Source organism: Notolabrus celidotus, chromosome 20, assembly GCF_009762535.1.
Source record: "Notolabrus celidotus isolate fNotCel1 chromosome 20, fNotCel1.pri, whole genome shotgun sequence".
In the NCBI taxonomy this organism is placed as follows: domain Eukaryota; kingdom Metazoa; phylum Chordata; class Actinopteri; order Labriformes; family Labridae; genus Notolabrus; species Notolabrus celidotus.
In genome coordinates this window covers 21,721,528-21,744,659 of record NC_048291.1, presented here as the reverse complement: position 1 = coordinate 21,744,659, position 23,132 = coordinate 21,721,528, and the positions used below count along the sequence as shown (strand labels likewise).

Genomic DNA, 23,132 nt, shown 5'->3' with positions numbered 1-23,132 from the left:
AACAATACACTTTCCTATCACACGCTTTGTTGTGAACTCAGCCATTTAAAAAGTATTCCACTTGAAGATGACAGTTTTTAAAGGGATAATCCTCTTAGTTACCTCTGGAAGGCAGCAAAGCTAAATGAGTGTAAATGAAACAAAGTCCACGAGAAGAAGAAGAAGTTGCGGGAGAAGAGCAGAGAGGGCAGAGGATGGCGCAACCATGACGAAGAAGAAGAGGAAAAGGGAAGACCGCAAAAATTGCTTGTAATAAAAGTCACAAGTTGTCATGCGTACTTGGTATGATAGGAGGGAAGTGCTCCTCTTACACTGCTGTACTGTTACTGTGTCCCATCCTCTCTCCACTTCACACTGACTGCTTTCCCTGTTGTCCACGCATTAAACTGTGACTAAGTGTTCACTACAGTGGTGAGACTTTGTTGTAATGAATTTGTCCGCGTACTTCTTGCAGTGTTATCTACGTGTGTAGTTCAAACAAGGCGACAGCACAACATTGACTCAGAGGAAAACACGTGTGAAATGTATTATTGAGGACGAGTTGAGAAAGCGCCATGGCAGACTTGAGGACTTTTAACGTGGTCGTGCTGGGTGTGGGATTTTTGTTCATCTTTACCGCCTTCACCACCACGGGGAACATTGAAGTAAGTAAATAAAGTTGATTACTGAGTTGTTACTCATTATAATATGCGACATTTCGATATTTAGTATCGGTTCTGTTTGCTTAAGCTCGTTTTCAAATAGAGGCGGACACCTTTTATTGTTTCATTTGTAATGCATTGAACAGATTTCCTGACACTTAACTATGCAAAATTCAGAAACAGAAGACAATCTCATGCTTCTTTACTTTACATGATATATTTTACATTCTGGCCCACAGACACATCCACACAAAGAGGGCTGACTATCATAGATCGAGTATGGAATAACATTGCCATAGGCTATGTGCGTATTTGCATAACGTTGTCTTGATGCATTAAAACATCATGCAGTAAACAATAAACACAATGCTGAAAGTTGGTGACTTTTTTACTTTATAATCAGAAATGTTGATAAGATGAAGAAAAAAAACCCCGAACAGACGTCTACTGAGCAATAAGAAACTGGCCAATCAGACTTGTAGGTCTGGGCATCTCGTGTTTCTAATTTTCTTCAATGGACAGTGAAGTTATCAAACCGGATGAGTGGCCTGATGACCCACTTTATGCAGTTTGTGCATCAGAGTTTTTTCTCCCTCTGGTTTTCAGCAAACTGTGGTGAAGAGTCTGGGAAATAACACTTTCAGTGGAAGTGGATACCACAGGTAGGTCCTGCAGGTTCACTTAAAAATATAAACAAAGCTATCCCAAAATGAAAGTGGAATATTTTAACATGTTCTTTCCTTGTCTCCTTCACAGTCTTGGAATCATCTATGGGGTCTTCTCCTTCTCTAATTTACTTGCTCCAACAGTGGTTGCAGTAATTGGCCCCAAATTGACAATGTTTCTGAGTGGCCTACTTTACAGGTGAACACTGTTATGATAATAAACAAACAGCATGTTGAAAGAAAGAAGGTGCAACTTGTTTTTCCTGACCATATCTCTCTGTATCCTCTGTGTAGTGGGTACATTGCTGTGTTCATCATCCCTTCAACATGGTCTTTTTACTTCACCTCAGTGCTGATTGGCATTGGAGCAGCGAGTAAGTTTCCTCTTTACCTCAGACATGAAACACATTGTTTTTTATTTGGTTAGAACAAAGATGAAGCTGCTGTTAAGTTTGTCAAAAGCAAAGATACGTGCCAATTAAGGAAGCCATTGGTGTATTTAAAAGGTGCTTTAAAGGCCGTCAGAGGTAGATGAAGACAATGACACTATACAGTTTCCTTGCATATACCCTAAATGAGTATTAGAGAAAATATTAATATACATATCTCTTTGACAATTCAACAATAAGTGATGTAAGTCATGCAGGTTTCTTCACAATACGCTATTATTGCCTGCAGAATATCAGGGTATTTGTTCTGGTTTTTCTATTCCACATGATTTATTAACATGGATGTTACGTTTACACATTACGTCTAACAACAATGTCAACAGTTGTTCAAAATTACTCATTATTATTTCCCACAGCTGAGTGATATCACTCTAAAACTCAGACACATTTGAGGACTTATAACAGGAAATGTTCTCCTATTTGGCCTAAGCGACGAGTCGTCATTTCCTGTCACTCCAGTAACCCATTACCCGACTTCCAGCTCTGTTTTTACAGCTAATTCATGTACCAGTTTTTATTCAGAGTATAGGCAGGATTATTCTTTGTTTGGTATTATTTAAATCACAGAGGAAAAAGTGCAAATCTATATTGCAGCATTGCAGAGTGTATAAACTATAGGCCCGGGACATTGGGGCACTTTGTTTCTGCAGCCAATGTTAGAATCCAGAGAGTGCAGACAGGGATTACTGTGACTGGGATGTGCTGTACACAAACAGTAAATCCCAAATTAGACTTTAAAAGGGATAGAAGCTGTTCCTTTGAGCTTACTCATAGATGTTTGTAAGACAGCAACGCTCCATTCAGCTTTTACTGGAGAAAAACGAAGAAAATGATTTAGGGCAGCTTTTAATTCAGCCTTGAATCATTGCAGCGTGATGAATTCTTATCATGTCCCGGGGCTTCTGTGCGGTTAGATGCATAACTAACCATCACAGAAAGATAATTTTTTGCTTCACGCGGGTAATTAACTGACTGCTCCCCCCCCCCACCCACTCCTCAAATGACCTCTCTCCCCTGCAGTGCTTTGGACGGCTCAAGGACACTTTCTGGTGGAGAACTCGGAGGCCTCCACAATCAACAGGAACACAGGGATGTTCTGGGCTCTCTTGCAGTGCAGGTATACAACAGAAATATGGGACTATTCAGTGGTAATAGATTCAGCCCTGATACCATTACCTCCATGCACTCCTTCATTTGAAACTTCAAGGTTCATTTAAACCACACACGTTTTGATAATCAGATTATAATGAAGCGATTCTCTCTGGCCTTGAGTGAATTTGATATTTTTTTATTTTGGGAATGTATAAACCATCTAAATTGCTCTCTAAGTTAATCCAAGGTTTCTATCACTTTGCATAGCGTTACTACATTCCTTCTCATCCTTGCATTTGCTGTGTAACACACAATCCATTATCACAGCTTTTTTGTTTCTGCTTGATACAATGATTGTTGATCGAAGGTAGACCTACACTGGAGCAGCCAACATTTTTGTCTTTTTATTGAAAAATAAATCCGATAAATCATGTTACGATCCCTCATATCCCTTAAAAAGTCTAACACTATCCAAGCCCCTAAAGGCCAAGATCTGCAGGTGAGAGTTTTGGCCCTTTCCTGTATATGGCTCCCTGCTTGTGCACACTGGCTGGTACGACTAATTTGTATTTGTTAAAATATGCAAATTGTTTTAGTATAATAATTACATTGGCTGTCACCTGCGCCAAAGCTCACAATAGGGCAATGCTAATCTGACTCCACAGCAGTGATCCCTGCCACAGTAAACTTATGAATCAGTTCTTCACAGCCTGCAGACAAACACACACACGCACGCACGCACGCACACACACACACACACACACACACACACACACACACACACACACACACACACACACACACACACACACACACACACACAAGCAGAGAGCAGTTACTGTTGTCTTTATGAATACCCCCTGTTATCCCTCACTGAGGATTTGGAACAGACTAATTGCTCATCTGCATGTCTTAGTTTAGGTGATATTTAATTAAAGCCAGAAATAGATCACAGTGTTTTATGAGACAGCAGTGTTTACCATAAAAGGCAAATAAACAGCTTAAAAAACAGAGAGACTCGCGCTTTAGAATAAGGAATGCGGATTATTAAGTTCAATGTTTGGTCCAACAAAAGTATTTTTCACTTCTTGTTGTCCATTAAGCTGCTGAGACTTTACTGCAAGGCCAGTGTTTTTATTTCAATTACAGTGATTGTCCTAATAGCAACACTTTAATTAAAGGTCAGAGTTTTGAAAGCCTGTGAGTCCTCCTCCAGAGATCTGAGTCACGAAACTTGCTGTGCAACAAATTACATTAAGGGCATGATAATTACTCTGCAGACTGATGATCCTTCTCGTCTCTGATTTGTCAACAGAGTTACTGCAGCATCACTGGGGAAACAAATGGGTTTTATTGTGGCATTAGGTTTCAGCAAGGTATAACTTTAGGATTTATTTATGCAGCTGTTGCAGGACCATAAAACTCATCTGAAGTGTTTGATTATGTCTTGATTTGTTCAGTCAGTTGTGTTCAGATCTTAGTTTTGTGTTCTTCTTAGTGTACTTAGTCGTTGCTGAGTTGTACACTGTGTGTGTTTTTTACAGACCCATGCATGGATGGACCTTCAAAACACATGTTGTGGTATTTGCGATTGGTCCACATGCTTGTCATTTTGTAAATAGACAGCAGCTACATTAAGAAGTGTAAATAAAAACAGCTCAAATGAAAACTATCAGTGAAGTTGAAACTATTAAATTCTAAACTAGATAATACAAACTCAACAAATCAAAAATGTACAAAATGCAACAGTATGAAATCTCCAAAATGTCAACTTTTGACATCCCAAAAAAACAGCCTTAAATTAAGTCAAACTTAGAGTCATAGCATCGTACTTCATCTTTCAAACAGATGACATTCATAAAGCGCAAGTAAAGTTTGTAAAACTCAAGATCCATAACACAGAAAAATGTGTCCAATGGCAAAGAACACAGATCCCATGAGGTCCCGCAAGGCGATTATCTTCATCTTGTGCGCACAAGATACAAAAACATACTGTTATTATTATACTGTGTGCACAGGATGGTTACCTTGTGGGCATGAGACAGGCATCCTATGTGCACAGTTTTCTATTATAATACATGATTACATCTTGTGTTTGAAATAAGTATCTTGTTTGCACAAGATAATCATATTGTGCAAACAAGATAGTCATCTCATGCACGAAAGCTGCTTCGTTGTATATTGCGGGCATGAGAAAATGATCTTGTATGCACTAGATACTCATGTTTTGTATTGTACATTGTGCACACAGGATAACTATCTTGTGTGCATAGGACTGTGGGCCAATCATGCTTATCTTGTGGGAACAAGTTTTTATTTTATTCACACGAGTTAGGTATTTTCCGCGCACAAGATACTTTTTTTTTTGCATTAGATAAAAATGGTTATTTTGTGGAACTTTTGGGGCTCCAAACATTGAGTCATGGTTTAAAGCTTCTAAACAGTGACAAGATAACTCAGTGTCGGATTAGTTGGATCATCCAGTACCAGATACCTTTTGCCTGTTTTGAAGAACGTCAGTGTCATACCTCACCTGATTGACCTTTTTAACTCTCTTTCAGCATGTTATTTGGTAATCTGTACATTTACTTTGACTGGAATGGGAGAACAGAGATACCAGGTAAGGCTCATCATGAGTCAGCACTTTCCTGATTATACCACCCAGAGAATTAAAGCAGTGATTGTCCATTCTGAATATGCTCCAGTTTAATGTTGTTATTACAGCTCCTGTTTATTAATTAAGGGGTTTAATTTAATCTTCCTCTCTCAGACAGCAGCAGGAAAAACATTTTCCTGTCCCTGTTGGTCGCCTCCGTGCTCGGCACACTCAGCTTCCTGGTGTTGAGGAAGAGTCATCATGAAGAGGAGTTGCTCTCTGAAGATGAAGGGCAGTCACTGCTCTCAACCCGTATGATGTAAACAAATATTCCTCAGATAATTACACTATTTTTAATGCCAACTCACAAATTCACTGAATATGAATGCTGTCAGAGAATCACAAGGGTGTGAAAAAAGTGAAATAGTCACTTGTATGGCAACACATCAGAGTGGATATGATATAATAGTTTCAAATTTTGTTTTCACATGATTGGCAAAGCCAGTCAATAACCAAACCACCTAACATCATTCCACTTTAAATAGTGCGTCTTTAAATGTGAAGAGTTTTATCAAAGACTACACTTCTCCATTCCAGCTGGGTTTTTTTTACCACCTTTATCATTCCCAAAAAGTGAAGACTATGATCATCCAGATAACTGCAATTTTGACAAAGTCAAGCTTTATCCTGGCACTTTACATAAGTAGAGTACAATCAGGAGGATTTGGGGGTTGAAAAGAGACTCTTTCTTTGAGAGTGAAGACAGTTAAAGGCTCCAAATCCTTCGGCCTTGCCTTTCAACAGGACATTAGACATATTGAAATATCCATGTGGCAAAATTTGCCTCACGTCATGAGAAGGGAAATATATATACATGAAAAAAATAGAGCTGGCCACAAAGATGGCTAAAAGTCACAAAGAATGACATGACACGGAGGATACGTATAGAGTAACGTATCGACTTCGTGAAACTCATGCTGAGACTATAATTAGAAGATCATAAAAAGCTTGTTTTTGACAAACCTGTTCCCTCTGCCTGTATCTGAAGTTATGTGGCGACAGATTGTGTTTACAGGCTGTGTAAGGATCCATCAGTTGCAGGTATTTGATCCTTGGTTTTTGTCTGGGTTTTAGTGTCCCAAAGCATAACAATGAATCCTACAGGGAGCCATTATTTATCGTGGAACAGTACTTTCTAAGCACTGTTTGCATATTGTAGATTCTGTCTGATGTTTTTGCAGCTCAAATGTCTTTAATCTAAATAACTTCACATGTTCCTTACGTTAGAGAAGTTATTTTATTCCGTTTTTGTTTTGCCATTACTTAATCTCACTTTTATAAAAGTTAAGGCTGCTCTGTTTTCTGTTTTATAGGTACAAGCACAGAGCAAACACTGCCCTGCAGGATGCCAAGACAGAATTCAGTAAGTTTTGGAATAGCTTGCCCGACTGGATTCACAAATTTTCAGTCTACATCAGTCTACAAGTACTGTTTCAGTATGGATCCATTCATAGATACGGACGTGTAATGAATTACATTGTAAATTAACTGTACTTACTACAAAGTGGTGCAGTGGTTTGCCGTTGCCTCACAACAAGACGGTTCCTGGTTCATATCCCTGGTGTGGAGTTTGCATGTTCTCCCCGTGCATGTGTGGGTTCTCTCTGGGTAGTCAGGCTTCCTCCAACAGTCCAAAACATTGTCAGGTTAATTGGTGACTTTAAATTGGGTGCAGGTGTATTAGGTGTGAGTGTGAATGGTTGTTTGTCTCTACATGTTAGCCCTGTGATGGACTGACCACCTGTCCAGGATTTACCGCCTCTGATGTATGGATGTATGTTATGATGTGTGGTGGAGTGTGGCCCAACAGAAGGAGACTCAGGATGGGGGTTCCATTAGAGCGTTATTCTGACCCAGGCTGTACCTTGGATTAGATAAAAGCCCAGGAGAAGCATGCACAAATTGAGTAGAAAGGGATGAGGAATAAAGTTGGTTAAAGGAGAGGAAGAGAGGGTAGGGTGGGTTGAAGAATCACAGACAAACTGGTTGGCTTATCAGATGATTGAGTGTGTGGTTTAGGCGGGGTCCTGCTCCTGAATCTAAGTTAACACCTTAACTTCATTAAGTAGAACTATTTTAGTCTTTAGAACTCTCAAAGCACTTTTACACTACATGTGAAGTCTCCCACTAGCCTTTTTTATATTGTGAGTCAGTGACAGTGCTGTAATGAAGCCTTACTGTCTTCACACTTATGTACTTTTTCATTGATCCAGCTACTGTATAATATTGGTTTCTCCAAATACAACTTGTCGTGACTTCAAAAGTTCTAGTTTGTGTTGCACATATTTTAGTCTTAAATATAAACTAGGTTGATTCCCTAGAACACCACCAGCCTGAAAAGTTAGCATGTTGTACTTTGGTACATATGGTACAGAATCTGTGTTGGGTATGGAATCAGGTAAAATAGTTGGTTGGCTTCTTCACTCATCTTCAACCTTATCTCTGACTTAATTTGAGTCGCATGTCTGCAAATCCTGTTTTTCTACTCCGTGACCACAATTAGATGGTGATTCCCAGAGGATCTACAGGCTATTCCTGTCATTATAATCCCCTGGGGACCATGGATGCCTGTAAAAAATATTAGGCCAGTTAATCTAATGGATGATTTCCCTGGATATTATAAAACTTTAACCATTCATGCTGCTAGTTAAACAATATGGGTCATGAACGCCTGTAGGGATTCACATCTGGGGACCATGAATGGATAGATACAAATATTGAGCCAGTTCCTCTAATGGATGATATCACTGGACAGTTTAAAACTTTAACCAGTTGATGCTGCTCATTCAATAAACTTCATTATGACTTGTTTTGCATACTGCAGCTCACCTCCACTTCTTCACACTTCATTGCCTTTAGTCTGACACAAGCAGGACGTGTTTTCATCAAGATTACAATCTTCTAGCCTTCACACAGAGCACACAAAAACTGCCTGTGCTCGACTTTTATTCCAGATTACATCTGTTTGTCATCGGGAAACCTGGCTGCACTTACCCCAGCCTTCAGTTCAGCCCGAAGAAGCCGGAGTGATCAGATTACTGCTTGTCTTTTGTGTATCTGTACACCTGCTTGAAAGGCATCGGAGCTGATCAGAGATGCACACAGATTTATGTTGAGATGCTGAACCTGGGCATATAAATAAACCCAGTGTGATTTCTTCTTTTAAAGTCTGAATTCCCTCGCTTGGTGTTTTTCCACCTGCTTTGAAATGCTCCCCCAGCTGCCATCTACATTTAAATTTAATTGTCACTGAGTAATGTTTCTGCATCTTTATCTCAGCTCAGTGCAAAAGTAAGAAAAGTTGTGTGTGTTTGGAATATAATATGGCTTTATTACCAATTCAAATGTGTTTGTCCGCCTGTTCAGAAACCATCCTGCAGCTTCTGAAGGCTAAAACCATCCTGCTCCTGAGCCCCTGCATGGCGTACAGTGGTAAGTTGTGTGGAGAATGCATTAATGTAAGTATTTAGCTTCTGGTGATGGCTCACAGCTACAGCATGAACTCATTGTTCTCCAGGCCTGGAGCTATCCTTCTACAGTGGAGTGTACGGGACGTGCATTGGAGCGACAACACACTTTGGAGAAGCAGCGAAAGGCTTGATCGGGATCTCTGGGATTATGGTGGGAGTCGGAGAGATAGTGGGTAAGTCTGCTTTCTCCATCAAAGCACATTCAGCTGATTTCAAGTTGAGATGACTACCGGACCGGTGTGTTCTTCCTCATCAGGTGGAGGCTTGTTTGGATTGGTGTGCAAGAACAACCGCTTCAGACGGACCTCTGTGGTGTTTCTAGGAATGGTTGTTCATTTTGTTGCTTTCTATTTGATATTCCTGAACATCCCGAGTGATGCTCCTACCGTCTTTAAAACCACCACCCAAAGGAGCCCATATCTCACTCCAAGGTAATCCATTTCTCTCAAAACAAGCAGGAGTGAATACATTGAAGGCCAGTGTTGATCCTATTCTGCTTTAATGAGCACTGTATCTCCTCTCTCAGCGCATCCATCGCCTTGCTATGCAGCTTCCTGCTCGGACTCGGGGACAGTTGTTTCAACACACAGCTGTACAGTATATTGGGCCGTGTTTATGCAGAACAGAGCGCGCCTGCTTTTGCCATCTTCAAATTCATCCAGGTAATCCTGAGTTGCCAATATCTCGGACTTTGTCAGCAAATCCGAGGAAAGGTGGGGTTTAAATGTTGTCCTGTCTATGAAAGAAATTCATATTCATCAGAAGCCTTGTTAAAAAGGAAAAGAAAAACCCACACACGCCTTTTAATCTCTGCCTTGGCACCCTGCGAAATAAAGTGGAGATATTGAGCTACTTTCTCTGAGCTGAACTTAAACCGGACTGCATTTTTTTGTGCGCCTAAGCATAAACATCCAGTTTGTAAATCACTTGTCTTGCGTTCTTGGTTGAAAAAAATCACAAACCTGTATTTGTCTTGGAATGTTATAAAAGGTTTATTTCATACTTTGTCTATTTAATCTATCACCTTGTTTCCAGTCTGTGTTCGCAGCGGTGGCATTCTTCTACAGCGGTTACCTCCTGCTGATGTGGCAGCTCCTGATGATGGTCGCCCTGGGCTTCACTGGAACACTCTGCTTCTTCGTGGTGGAGAGGATGCAGAACTTCTCTGCAGAGTTGCAGGAAGATTAGAAGGAACAGTTGTTTTTGGACATGCACTTGATGGTAGAGACTGAGACCACCAGAAAAAAAGAGTCATTCGAGGTTATAACAGATCATCTCTTTGGTTTGATGCACTGAAGGTTTTAGAACACATTCAACTCAAAAGCAACCAAGCTGCCTGAAGAACCATATCTGACAGTGTTACATGGTTATCAGTCTGATTGAACCTTGTTCACTTTCAGCTCTAGTTACCTGATCATATCATAGTTAATAATTAACATTATTTTCTTTTGCACCTTTGCACCGTTCATCTAACTGGAGGATGATAAAAGTAACTACCCACCCTAACTAATACTTATCTACATCGCTTCACGCTCAGGTTCGTCTTTAAAGAAATAATATTTTTACATATTTTGTTTATCTGTTACTTTGTGTAAGCTGTTTATAGTTTGTCAGAGTAATTGACAGTTTGATAAATAAGAGAACAGAGAAAATAATAAAATATTGTTTTGTAACATTGAACTAATTATTGCCTGACAATCATTGTCTTTAACTTTTGTAAATTTTGCATGTTTTTAGTGCTTTTTACACAATTTTGTGAATCTTCGATGAATAAAATTCTTTACATTTTGCATTTGAGGCAATTTCATTGAAACAAAGTCCAGCACTCACTGCACTTTCTACCTGTTTATGCAGGAGATAATATATAGTGAACAGGTCGATATGTAAATTTGAATCCCAATAAGACCCCTTCACTTTGCGATAGGGTCCTGCTCACCCTGTCTAATTCTAATTTACATAACCATATGTTGGTTAGACGTCCTGCTCTGTAACTCAACTCATCTCAACTTTATTAATGTAGCACAACAAGAGAATTAAAAAGGAAATATTGAAAACTAAAAAAGAAATATATACATTTTTTAATTAAATAATAAAAATAAACTATTATACTCACTGTATTTAAAAAGTTAAGTAAATAGAAGTTAGAAAAAATAATTAAAACCCAGTAAAATCTGAGTCAAACAAAATATATAGGGAAAATAAAATAATTGTGAAGTCAATAATATATATATATATATATATATATATATATATATATATAAACTGTATATATATAGATATATATCTATATATATATATACAGTTTATATATGTTATTGACTTCACAACAATTTCATTTTAATAACGTATAGTAAGGTCTAACCTGCTCTGTCTATAAGGGATCTGAGGATAGCATTTGTTGAGATTTGGTGCTATATAAAAAAAGATTGAATAAAAACTTTGACTTATCCCTTATATCCCTCTGAGTTAAAATCCAGATTACAAAGGTAGGCCTTAATATGTCTTTTAAAAACAAATGACCCTGCTACCAACCACAGACACAAACATGTTGAAACTAAACAGTAATTAAAAGATGATTTTATTATATAAATATGACTGTAGCTAATAAAAAATAGTCCCTCTGGTGACACAGTTGGTCCATGGCAACAGATTCTTATCATCCTCAATGTGGTACAAAAAAACTAAAAATCAGGTTGAGCTGAAACATGCTTGACTCCTTTACGTGGATTAATTTGATTTGACATGTCATCAGTTTATTCCTGGCTTCACTTTTGCTACTGAGAGCTAATTGCACATAACACAGCCAGGTAATAACATAACGTTGAGCTCACGCCATACATATGGAACGCACTCAAGGCTACCTCGGGAAGGTTTGAATCTTTGAATGACTGTTTATGTAGTGGGTTATTTACAGAGGCTGTGCTTATTGATCAAGCTGCTCATGATCTGTAAATCACACACATAAAATTTCATGAACCTACACACCTTCCTAAGTGGCCCCTTTACAGCACTCTAACACCTCCTCATGATGTGCTGCACATTTCAGTGGATTGTGTGTTTATTCTAAATAAGGTATCAAATGTACATCCATGAGTCACTTTACCGTCTCAGAAAACAAGATTAATCTTCCGGATGTAATCCTGCTTTGCCAAGATTTATTCAAAAATCCATGCGGCCATTAATCAAAAGAGGAGCGGGAGGAGAGGGTCGAGGTGGGAGAGAAAGGGTTATAGGCCCAGAGGTCCCACATTACTTCACTGGTAATTGAGTATTGATCACATTATAATGAGTGTAAGCAGTTTTGTGCGATCTTAAGTCAATTGTGCCACTTACTTGACAACTACAAAGCACTGACGGCTAAGTGAAGTGTACAGCGTTTACTCACAGAGTTAAGTAAAGGCAGGGTTCATATTAGTGCAGAGGAAACTTTGGAGGGGAAGTCAGTACACAGATTTGACACAGTTTTCAGAGCACTACCTGCTGGCTGAATGTTATTTCGGTGTGAAGTCAGGTTAAAAGTGCCCTTCAGTGCCAATTTCCTTTATTCTCTCACATCCTCACACAGATAATAATCCTTATTATGGCTCTTGATTTAACTGGATTCCTGTTTTACATGACTGGGTTTGTCACAGGTCTAAAATCCAACATGACAGTTTTTGTAGTCAGATGTGTTTTCAGTGCTAGACATGAGTCATACTGTTGTGATACCCGGCCAGTGAGACGATTTTAATTTCAAAGTGGGTCTGTGCCCGGGGGATTAATTCATTTAATTAATTAATTTCCATCTGTGACCTGCTTCATTGCCTCAGACTGTCAATTTAACCACAGACCTGTGTTTATTAGCACATTTCTGTACCTGTAGCTCCCTAGGCTATTACATTTGAAGACTTGCCTCATTTCCATGAATTATGGAAATCACACGTGAGGAAATTTGTAGGTATGAGATTGAGAATACAATTAAATAAGCCAATTTGAAAAGAGAAACGCATCCTATCAAATTAGATGGCTAACAACCCTCTGTAAATGATATGCAGGATAAAATGAGCACACACACTTTTAACTGCTCATTTGTTTGTTTTTCTCTCCTGCGGGTAGCTTTCCACACAATAGATTTTGCTGCACTCATCAGCAGCTCAATTAAACTAATCATTCAGCAGTGTGTGTTCATTGTTCATGGATCAAAGGTTTGTGTGATCACTGGTTGTCACAAGATTTATGAGAATTAGCATCGCATTAGTAGTAAAACTCTAAATTAAATTCCCCCCATGGCAGCAGAAAACAAGCTACAGTCACACTTGGCTTTAAAAAAATATCTGTTTATGACGGATCTGTAGTCATGACCACCAGAAGCTGACAGAGAAGCTGAGCTCCAAGGAGCGGACATAATGCCAGTGTTTTACTGGGATGAACAGCACCTCTCCGGGCTGCAGGACACATTCAAGATAAGGAGCGGTGGCAAACTTCGGGAAGCGATCTGTGTCAGGATTCTCCACCTCCACCTGCATGCAAAGGAGTCATACATTAGGAATACTGCATACATTTGCAGGCTCAACATGCACTATCTGTATGCACTGTCAATCCTACCTGGCTGGTGTTGTGGAGGAGCTGGGATTGATGGGGGTACAGCTTGTCTGTGTCCTCTGGGGAATATAGGCGAATGTATTTGCTCCCCACTACCTGATGGGAAAACAAGAGTGTGGTTGATAAATAAATAAACTGGTCACATGATAGATCTTTTGACTTTAACTCGATTCATAACTTGTGTTGTTGACGTCACCTGAGCCAGGAAGTTCTGCTGAGGGTCTTGGTGTAGGGGCGACACCGTGCCTCCAGGCCCGAACCAGGCATTAACGGTTATGTCCTCCTCTTCTCCCTCACCAAGGCAGCAATAATCAGGGAGGCGAATGTCCTCCTTCAATTCTGGGATCTGAGGGAACAGCACAAGGACAAAAGCATTTCAGCAGAGCACTGGAGACCAAAGTGACTGACTAAATAAGATCTTGTTGTTCCTTTTAAGAGCATCTGGCAACTTGGACACCAGAGAATATGTATTATCTCTCTTTTGAAAAACCCTAACCCTGCTATTTTTGTAAAAGCGCCTTGAGATAACATTTGTTTTGAATTGGCGCTATATAAATAAAACCTGATTGATTAATTAATTGCCACCAATTGCCACTACTACACTCCATATTTTTCATCTGTACGAAAGCGTCTCTGCCCCTGACGTCTGACACACGCTTTGCAAGCAACCAGAAAGAGAGACAAAGAGAGAGGTCCTTTATGCCCTGTTTTTAAAGTTATGTGCAGCTGGTTGCTGCTGATGTCTCTCTCCCTATCTTAGTTTTGGTCTATGTGAAAAACTTTGACACCAACCAGACTCGTCCGCACCAGATCACCTGTTGTGATAATGCACTATTGAGTGAAACATTAAAAAGTCTAGTTGTGTCATTTGGGTGACTTCATAAAATGGAATATCACCAGAAGACAGGAGAAGATAATTGGGAGGCGAAGAGGCTAGTGTGTGAATGAAGAGATGGAAGCTGTTGTTGTGGGGAGTTTGTCATGAAACAGACTGTTAATACAACAGTAGAACATTTAGCCCTCTGGGATGTTTACAGTAACATTGAATATTATAGATCTACTTTAAATGCTTAGAGCTTTTCTGTCTTAGCCGTTACTGTTGTGGCACTTGAGGATTATGTTTTTATGCTGTTGGCTAGGAGGCTCAAAGTCTGTCTCTTTACGTCACACTCACTCGACAGCAGTTAGGTTGAGTTCAACATTTCCAACATGGCCGCCAACGCCGACTGGCCTCAAAACAGCGCTTCGGGAACAGATGGGTGACGTCACGGTTACTACGTCCATAATTTATACAGTCTGTGGTTCTAACCCAGAACTAATGAAATGAAATGCTCTTTTTCCCCTTAACTTTTGGTTTGGAACTCTTTGTGGTCATTGTATGTGAGGAAACTCCAACGTATCACTTTGAAATTACTCAGTTAAAGCTAGGGTTGGTAGTCACAGAAAACTAGCATGAATTTTGATGTAGCATTTGATCAGGACTCATTCTAACACGCCCCCCAGTTCCAGTTGTACCTATGACACAAAATCAGGTCTAAATTTTCTGTAGGACTTACTATAGGTCTTGAATTTTTTTGCTTGTCAGAGTCTCCATGGTGAAAGCTTTTTAGACTCTGATCCGGGTCAGAGGGGACAGGTCCAAGGTCAAGCGAGGGGGGCAGTAAATAGAGGCAGGAGACGGGGAGTGTACGCTGGGGAAATGTAGATGCAGAAGGCGGGCAGAACGGCAGGACGGGATTTGATTGGTTTCATAAATTGGTCCCTAAAGGCAGGGATTGGTTGGTGTTTTCCCAGGTTTACTCCGGCTGTAGATAGCAGCTTTTTTTCATTCTTTTTTAAGAACACGTTATGTATTGATTGCCATGGGGACATAAAGATCATTTTAACCAGTATAACAAAAAGTGTATCTAAATCTGACTACCAACCCCAGCTTTAATAGTGTATATCATTACACATGGACATCAAAACCTCAAATTCTACCATCAAATGCTGCTTTTGTTGAGTTATTGATATTTTTGCTATCAAAACTGACAAATTCTACATCCAAGGAAATACAGAATTTCCAATGAAGATGTATTGAATATCTATGAAAGGATTAAATTTGCCATTCTAGGTTGTAATTCTGCGATCTAAGAAGCGCTCATAGATATGAATGAAGGAACAGACTAATGAAAGTGCTTCTTGCATAATTTTAGGAATTCGTGTGAAATATCCAGATGAGTGATGACCACTTCGTTAGCCTCACTCTGATTCATTTAACAGTCTAAAACACCCAGCTGTAATTTTGATGAGGTGCCCTTTTTGTAAAGTTCACGAGAGAAGATGTATTGACATTAACATCAGGACTAAAAGTCAGAACAGTTCAAAGTAATGCGGCGTGAGGATGAAAGCTGGCGAAAAAGGAGATCCTGCTCTTCATTATGATGAAAAATACAATCTGAGGAATCAATCAGTGAACTGACAGAGTTAATTGATTATTATTTTATATGCAACAAGTCACCGATTACACAAATGTCAACAAAAGTGGAGCCATACCTGATCAAACAGCTGGTGTTGAGCGAGGTAACCCGAAGCTTCACCGCCACTCTGGATGGAGACAAACTATATGAAATGAAATAAGTGTTTTGGAATCACATGGAGGTGTAACATCCTTATTTTTCATATCATCAATGCAGGAGCAAGACGCTTACTTTATGTACGATATATCGATCAATGAATTCATTGACGGTGAGCAGTGTTTGAGACCATTCCTCATCCGTGTACCTTGACCCCACTTCCACAGGAACAGTCCGACAGCCAGCGACAGACCTCAAGTATTCTATGCTTTGCAGGAAGGGAGAAAAATCAATGAATCAAAAACTGCAGCGGATTCACTTAAACAATCATTTAGCGATTCAGGAGTCTAACTCTGCTCCAAAATATGTCAGGTATGCACTCGTGGATGTCCTCCTCCACAATCAGAGTGTGATGCCAGGAGCCGTGTGTCAGATGTCAGAGTGAATAGTCAGCTGTCGAGAGTCGGCAGTGAGAGGGAGGACAGTGAAGGAGATTCTTAAATGGAGAGGCGGTTAAATCAGACTCTGGTGTCAGACATTGGAGGCAGGGATTTTGTGACAAGTAAACTAAACAAAACTTAGTTCATGGTGTTAATACCTACCCACATCTTAATGCAATTAGGATATAAACTTTCACTTCCTATAATAGAGCCTGAACGGAAGTAGGGCAACAGTGTTTGACTACTGCTATTACTGATGGGAAGCCAGAGGTTACAGATTTGGCATTTATTTCCCAGGAGACCCGTGGGCCCCGATCACACCTCAACATGCCTTCTGAGTGATCCGATCACAAGTGGAAGGCCTCAGCTCGAGGTGTGAACGCATCTCAACGCGACCCAAGGATGGAATGAGGTCTGATCACTCCAGTCACATGCAGAGGTGGTTTAGGACACACGTGTGCATCCTCATGTGTCCAACGCAGTTCCAGGGCTGGTTCAGGGCCAGTGCCTAAAGGCTAGTTTATACTCCTGCGTTGACCCTACGCAGCAGTGGTCGACGCCGACGTGAGCATACCTACTTGTGCATCGATGTCTCTGTGTCGCGCAGCAATACTCCGCCAAAACGCTTGAGGGCATTTTGGTCTGATGGTCAGGTCGCCTGTTTCCGGCACCACTACGTTTTCTGTTAACCTTTTCTCAACGATTCAGAACGTGTTATGATAATTTACAACTGGTACATGTTGCCATTTATCTAATCAATAATGTTTACAGGGAAGGATAGAGAGGAGACGTCCGAGGAGATGAAATACATGGCTGATGTGTGGCGATCCCAGAAGTGCTGTAAATGCAGGAAATACAATGCCACCAAACGGACCAATCACAGGGCTTGCGGTCCGTGTCAATTCTATGCATATATATATATATCTATACATTTTGGAGGAGGTGCACGTCAGCTACATGAGTAGGCCTCTGCTTAGGTACGGGGGCTACGCAGACCTACAAGCATCAGCTACGTTGTTGATTAGACGCAGAAGTATAAACTAGGCTTTATCTGGAACCAGTTCTTTGTGGTTCAACCACCTAATAATGGCCCGGAACCAAAAAAAAAAGGGTTCCAGAGTTGTTCCACTTCTTGCTGGGCTAGAAGACTTGGCTCTCTTGTGGTCCTTGACTGTGAAAAAGCAAGCTGGTTCTTAAAGGGGACATATCACGCTTTTTTCATCAATATATATTGGTCTAAGAGGTCCCCAAAACATGTCTTTAAAGTTTATGCTCAAAAAAACACTTTGAAATCAGATTTTGGCATGCCTGAAAAGTCCTCTTCTTCATTCCTCATCAGAACACTCTGTTTTCCCTCTGACCACGCCCCCTCCGGAAGTGGATGTGCCTCGGCTCTCCAGCACGTTGATCTAATGTTTACATGTTGGCTGAATATACACGGCTGCTCAGAGATCGCGTTACTTCAACCCTCTGAATCTGATCCTGACGGAGAGGCGCCTGTAGCAGGACCTTTCTGAACGATTGGTCATAGATTTAGTGTTTCTTGTTGTTTTATTTATCAGTATGTAGACGTGTGTCTTGGTACACAGCTACGAACATGTAGCTATGTGGCTATGCTAACTAGCGCTAGCACTTATCCATGATAAATAAAAATCATCCACTAGATCTTCAAATCTGCAGACGTGGGGAGTAAAACCGACCTCTGCCAGAAAGGCAGCAGGACCTTTTATGAAGGATTGGTCACAGATTTAGTGTTTCTTGTTGTTTTATTTGTCAGTATGTCGACGTGTGTCTTGATACACAGCTACAGCTACAGCTACAGCTATAGCTATGAACATATAGCTATGTCCCTCCTAAGCTCCTTGTTAGCACACATTTGTGCAGGTAATGAAAAACGGGGGAGGGATTCAGTATTATTTTATACAGTCTATGGGCTGAACAAGCTCCGAGCTCTGACTCCGTGACAGACCAGATATTGTTGTTACGTAACAAAAACACGGAAGTCTGAAACGGCTCGTTTCACACACATTTACAGAAAGGTGTAGAAATCAAAACAGGGGCAGAATGGATTTTTTTCATTCTCGGGGGGTTTGTAGACATGCCAGGGACACATATTTCAGGTAAAGAACCATTAAAAAGTCAATTTTGCATGATATGTCACCTTTAAGAGGCTTTCAAGAACCAACTCTGAACTAGCACTATCACCACTTTGGTAGAAATGGGGTAATTAAGGACTGCTCTCTCTCCCTATAATTTACTCCTCACGTCATTCCAATATGTGAATACACAGTTTATACACTACAGTGGATTGTGTATTGAAGTGCAGATATATTAGTGTCCATATTTATTCAATCAGGAGAATAGATTCAACTTTTTAAACTGGACGATCCTGACACTCAAGAGAAAAGAGGGCCAGACAGCGTGAGTCTGAGATGTGATAAAAAAATGTCTTTAAAGTTTACAATAAAACAGTTAACCGATGATTCATAGAGATGTGGATCTGTCTGTTTGTGATGCTCTGTCACCCACTCAATAAGGTACAATGTATTTCCATGTCCAGCCCACTGTAATAAATGATTCAGTACGTCATCTACATCTCCATGTGATTTGATTGACATGATCGGAAATTGAACTCCACGAGCAGTTCATTCTACTAATGCAGCAAAATGAGGACAGAGACGTCAGACATCACAAATCTGTGCGTTATTCATGCAGATCTTGTAGTTTTCACTGATAGTACTCATAACTGCAGTGGGACATCAGTCTTCATCATGTAACAAAGTTTGACATCAAGTCATTACCTCACTCTGTGATCACCCCCTCCTCTGTCTCAGAGCAGTCAGCAGCGATCTCCCTCTCCCTGCAGTTTTTTGTTGTTCAGTGTCTTTTAAAGTCTAATGAGGGTGAATGGGGCCCAGTGCTTCTTTGCATATGGAGCAAGAAGGTGAAATCCAATCAGAAGTGGTCGACGGAGATGATGCAAAGTCTGAGTGTTCGTACTTACACCTGTCCACTTGTGATTGGATCACCCAGGAGGCGTTAATTAATACCACGTCTGAATGATCTCCTTGTTTACCAATCTGATGGACGAAAGCATGCTGAACCATGCAGTTAGCATTTTAAATGAACAACAACACAAACCTCCAGGGTCTCTGGTTGAAGGCGGGCCAGTGGTCAATGATCCCCTCTAAAATCACGGGTCTGAGGGGGAGCAGGTGGTTGGTGTTGAAGCTCTCCAGTGAAGGACACCTGATCCTGGGAACAGCCTGCTCCCCTTTGATCGCAGGGACACGCGGGAGCTCGATCTTTATTCTCTGTTGAGGTTGCAAAAAAACAAACAAAACTGGTTTGACTCATGTTCAGCTTAGTTCAGTGTTAAAAGTAGGAGCTTTGAGGGGGAAATGACATACAAACAGCACACCTTTGATCATATCGCTCAATAGTAGGGCTTAAAAAGATAAGACAAACATCCTAAAATAATTACTGACAATTCATAACCTCTTCTAGTGTTTCTCACATTCAATTTCCATAAAATCTGAACTTTTCAAACAGATTTTCTTTGACTTACTTGATGGAAAGTTCCCTGCCGTCAAATTATTGACCATACATTAAACCAAACCTGCATCCGATGATGTTAACAATGTTTTTTAAAAACTTTTTTTTACATATAATTGACAAAAAAAATGACTTGCCAAGAAAATGACAACTGTTAGATTAAAGTATGAAATATGAGAGTGTAAATTGCACCCCAGATTTTGAGTTACCGATTGCTGTGGTGTTTAAATAACTTTTAGGGCAAAGGGGAAAAAAAGACTTGCTTCCAGAAAATTTTAAAATCTTCAAACAGAATGATCTGCCATCTGTGTGTTGGTTGGACTTGATTTGAAGTGACGGCAGAAGAAGGGCAACAAAGAAAATACTGCAAAGCAGAACAGCTCCTTTAAAATGGCCATTAAGTGTACATCTTATTTTAAGATAACTCTTGTCTATTTCCTTCTTTTTTTAGTCACCCACCTTAACCTGAGGATGCTCCTTCCCCTCTTCTTCTCTAGCTGATTTCCTCACTTCCCCCTGCAGGATCCGAACGATCACCTGAAGTACATCATCCATGATGGCCGCCCCCATGAGTAATCCCATGTCACAAGTCTTCACAGCCTGCAGGATCTCTTCTGTGGACGGATCGTCCCAGCACAAAGCTGCCACTTTGAACAGGCAGCCATAAGAATAAACACGTCTCCATTCTTTGTCCACATCTCGCCATGTTCCCATGTTGAGCTTCTCCCACGAAAAATCCAGAATAATCTGAGCATTGAGCATCCGGCTGGTCCTCGTGGTGGTGCGGCTGTACAGCTGCTGTGTGGACCGTCTTAACATTTCCACCATGCTGGACTCCAATTTGTCGCTGAATTGAAGTGGAAACTGCTCCTCACTTGGAGGCAAGACAGCGGAGATCTTTGAACACAGATCAGCCATTGGGGAGGTGGTCCTCATGCTGTGGGACAGACAGTGACAGACAGGTTAAGGCTGATATCTTCTGATTGAGAATTATCATTATTAAAAACTGACCACCAATACACACAATGCATTTTGTCTTTTCTACAGTGAAACAGATTCATCTTCATAGATTCAAGCAGGTGAGGACATTATGGGATGCCTGGTTTCTGAAACTCTGGCTCTACGTGACTCCATGCATGTTGTACTGATCTGTGCCACAACAAAAGCATAAGGCAGCCAACTCTGAGCACCTGATTCATTACAGTTCAGACTAACAGTTTTGTGAACTCTGTTGCAGTCTGATCACAGCCAAATTGAATGATTGCATTAAGCTACCACATGCCTGGAGTATTCACCAGTAGGTCAGCTATGAGCCATTTCAGTCAACCTTGTATGGACTACATTCAGGTCATAGAAAACATTAAATGGATGCAGATGTAAGCTGAGCTGCTGCAGGGCTGTATTGCAATAGCTTTAACTGGAAGGTGTAAAAACACTGAAATATGCTCAACACGTCTACTTAAAATATGCATTTGGTTTGACTCTGAAAATCGACGCATATTATAAAATTGGATTCCACACGATTTCATCTGTGTATTCGACCAAAAGTTATACATTTTGCTTCTATTTCGTAACACTGGTTAAGCATAACAAAAGTCACCATTGAGCAAAATGGTGCATGCTAACTACCACAGTTTGAATCTCCCAAAAATTGTTAAAGGTATTTTTTTCGGTATGCAACTTCTTCTGCTTGGCCTAATAGGCGACACCAACATATGAAATGAAAATGGCTGATTTCACATATTTTCAACCCCCTTGCATGTTTATAGATGTACTGTTTGTGGGTCAATTTGACCCGGCAGTCAAAGTGGAGGCTAAAAGGGGTCAGAAGTGTCAAATACTAGTTCTTTCTTTGCAACTGTGTGACATATTTCACCCCGCACACGCACACACACACACACACACACACACACACACACACACACCCTTTTAACATGAATTGTCATTAAAAACAAGTGAGATATCCTCATTAAACCATGGGCTGTTAGAATTAAAGAACACAATTGCCCTAAATATTGATTTAAGTGGTTAGTAATGGAGTTAATAATGAGATTTAAAAAATGTTTATTGGGATTTCTTTGGGTTCTGACACTTTTGGATAATTTAAATATGCCTTGCATTAAATGGACCCAGGACATTATTGCTGTTCCTGAGAAACAAACATAACAGGAGGGTTAAAAAGATAATTGTGAACAAGGCACCCAGAAAACCTTCTTTTTAAAAAGCTGTGAAATAATAATAATTTTGTAACAAATAAAGTTCCACCTAACAAATTAACACGTGCAAGCAAACATTTGGATTATTTATAAAAGTACGTTATCAAATAATCGATACAACACGTCCAGGAAACTGAAGCATGTTCAAAAGACACTCGTAAAAGTTGAATTAAATACTTAAATATTATATTTACCTTCATCCATTATATTTTCACTGTAAAACCAACCTAATTCTAATGTAAGAGACTCTAACCACCGTCGTTGTCCACAAAGTGCTTCAATTTCACTGCCTGTGGGTCAACAAAAACATACCGGAAGGGAACTCCAGTTTCGGCGAACAATGGTTCCGTGTTACGTTCAAGGTGCCACAAACGGATTGAAAAGCTTCCAAAAAATGAAGCAAGTGTATGTTAACTTGCAGTTCTTGTTAAATAAAAATAAAAAAGTATGTTAAGTGCAAAGGTTCGTTATTTTTAATGTATAGTATTTAATCTGCATTGACGCAGTGCCCCAGTAGAGGGTAGTAACATCTGTACATCCTTTAGTGAAGCAGCCCTGCACTCTGCAAACACACCTGTTTGTCAGACGTTGCCAGTATCCTACTGTGAGTACACCCACCTACACTCTGCCTCTACACTGTCCCATCTGTCCACAAACTCTCGCACTTATAACAGCAATCTGTCATAAAGCTGAGTCAATTAGCCTATCATAAAACAGGGCTTCTGTGACAGCACAGCCTCATTTACATACACTAGAGGTTCAATAAATAATACATTTATCTAAACAGGTAAACAGCATCCAGTCATTATGTG

The 23,132-nt window shown here is 40.2% G+C and overlaps 2 protein-coding genes across 5 annotated transcripts; one reads left to right on the top strand and one right to left on the bottom strand.

Annotated features, from left to right (window-relative positions):
• LOC117832995 (UNC93-like protein MFSD11) lies at positions 1-10,765 on the top strand. Of its 2 annotated transcripts, none has more exons than XM_034712333.1 (14): positions 1-249; positions 455-644; positions 1,248-1,303; positions 1,398-1,505; positions 1,601-1,680; positions 2,776-2,872; positions 5,409-5,467; positions 5,618-5,762; positions 6,817-6,866; positions 8,870-8,935; positions 9,021-9,146; positions 9,230-9,404; positions 9,500-9,635; positions 10,009-10,765. In XM_034712333.1, exons 2-14 carry the CDS (start codon positions 555-557, stop codon positions 10,159-10,161), a joined length of 1,341 nt encoding a protein of 446 aa, XP_034568224.1. In that variant the 5' UTR covers positions 1-249; positions 455-554; the 3' UTR covers positions 10,162-10,765. The 2 variants fall into 2 exon arrangements, with proteins under 2 accessions (XP_034568224.1, XP_034568223.1); XM_034712332.1 differs by having other exon boundaries at positions 1-282.
• Positions 10,766-11,704: 939 nt separating this feature from the next.
• Positions 11,705-22,647, bottom strand: kdm8 (lysine (K)-specific demethylase 8). Of its 3 annotated transcripts, none has more exons than XR_004635276.1 (8): positions 22,515-22,625; positions 20,564-21,041; positions 19,691-19,863; positions 16,245-16,372; positions 16,090-16,155; positions 13,751-13,900; positions 13,558-13,650; positions 11,705-13,472 (listed from the first exon to the last, which is right to left on the bottom strand). XR_004635276.1 is itself a non-coding variant. In XM_034712199.1 (8 exons), exons 2-8 carry the CDS (start codon positions 21,038-21,040, stop codon positions 13,308-13,310), a joined length of 1,257 nt encoding a protein of 418 aa, XP_034568090.1. In that variant the 5' UTR covers position 21,041; positions 22,515-22,647; the 3' UTR covers positions 11,705-13,307. The 3 variants fall into 3 exon arrangements, 2 of the variants coding, with proteins under 2 accessions (XP_034568090.1, XP_034568092.1); XM_034712199.1 differs by having other exon boundaries at positions 16,245-16,377; positions 22,515-22,647; XM_034712201.1 differs by having other exon boundaries at positions 16,090-16,140; positions 16,245-16,377; positions 22,515-22,647.
• Positions 22,648-23,132: the final 485 nt, after the last annotated feature.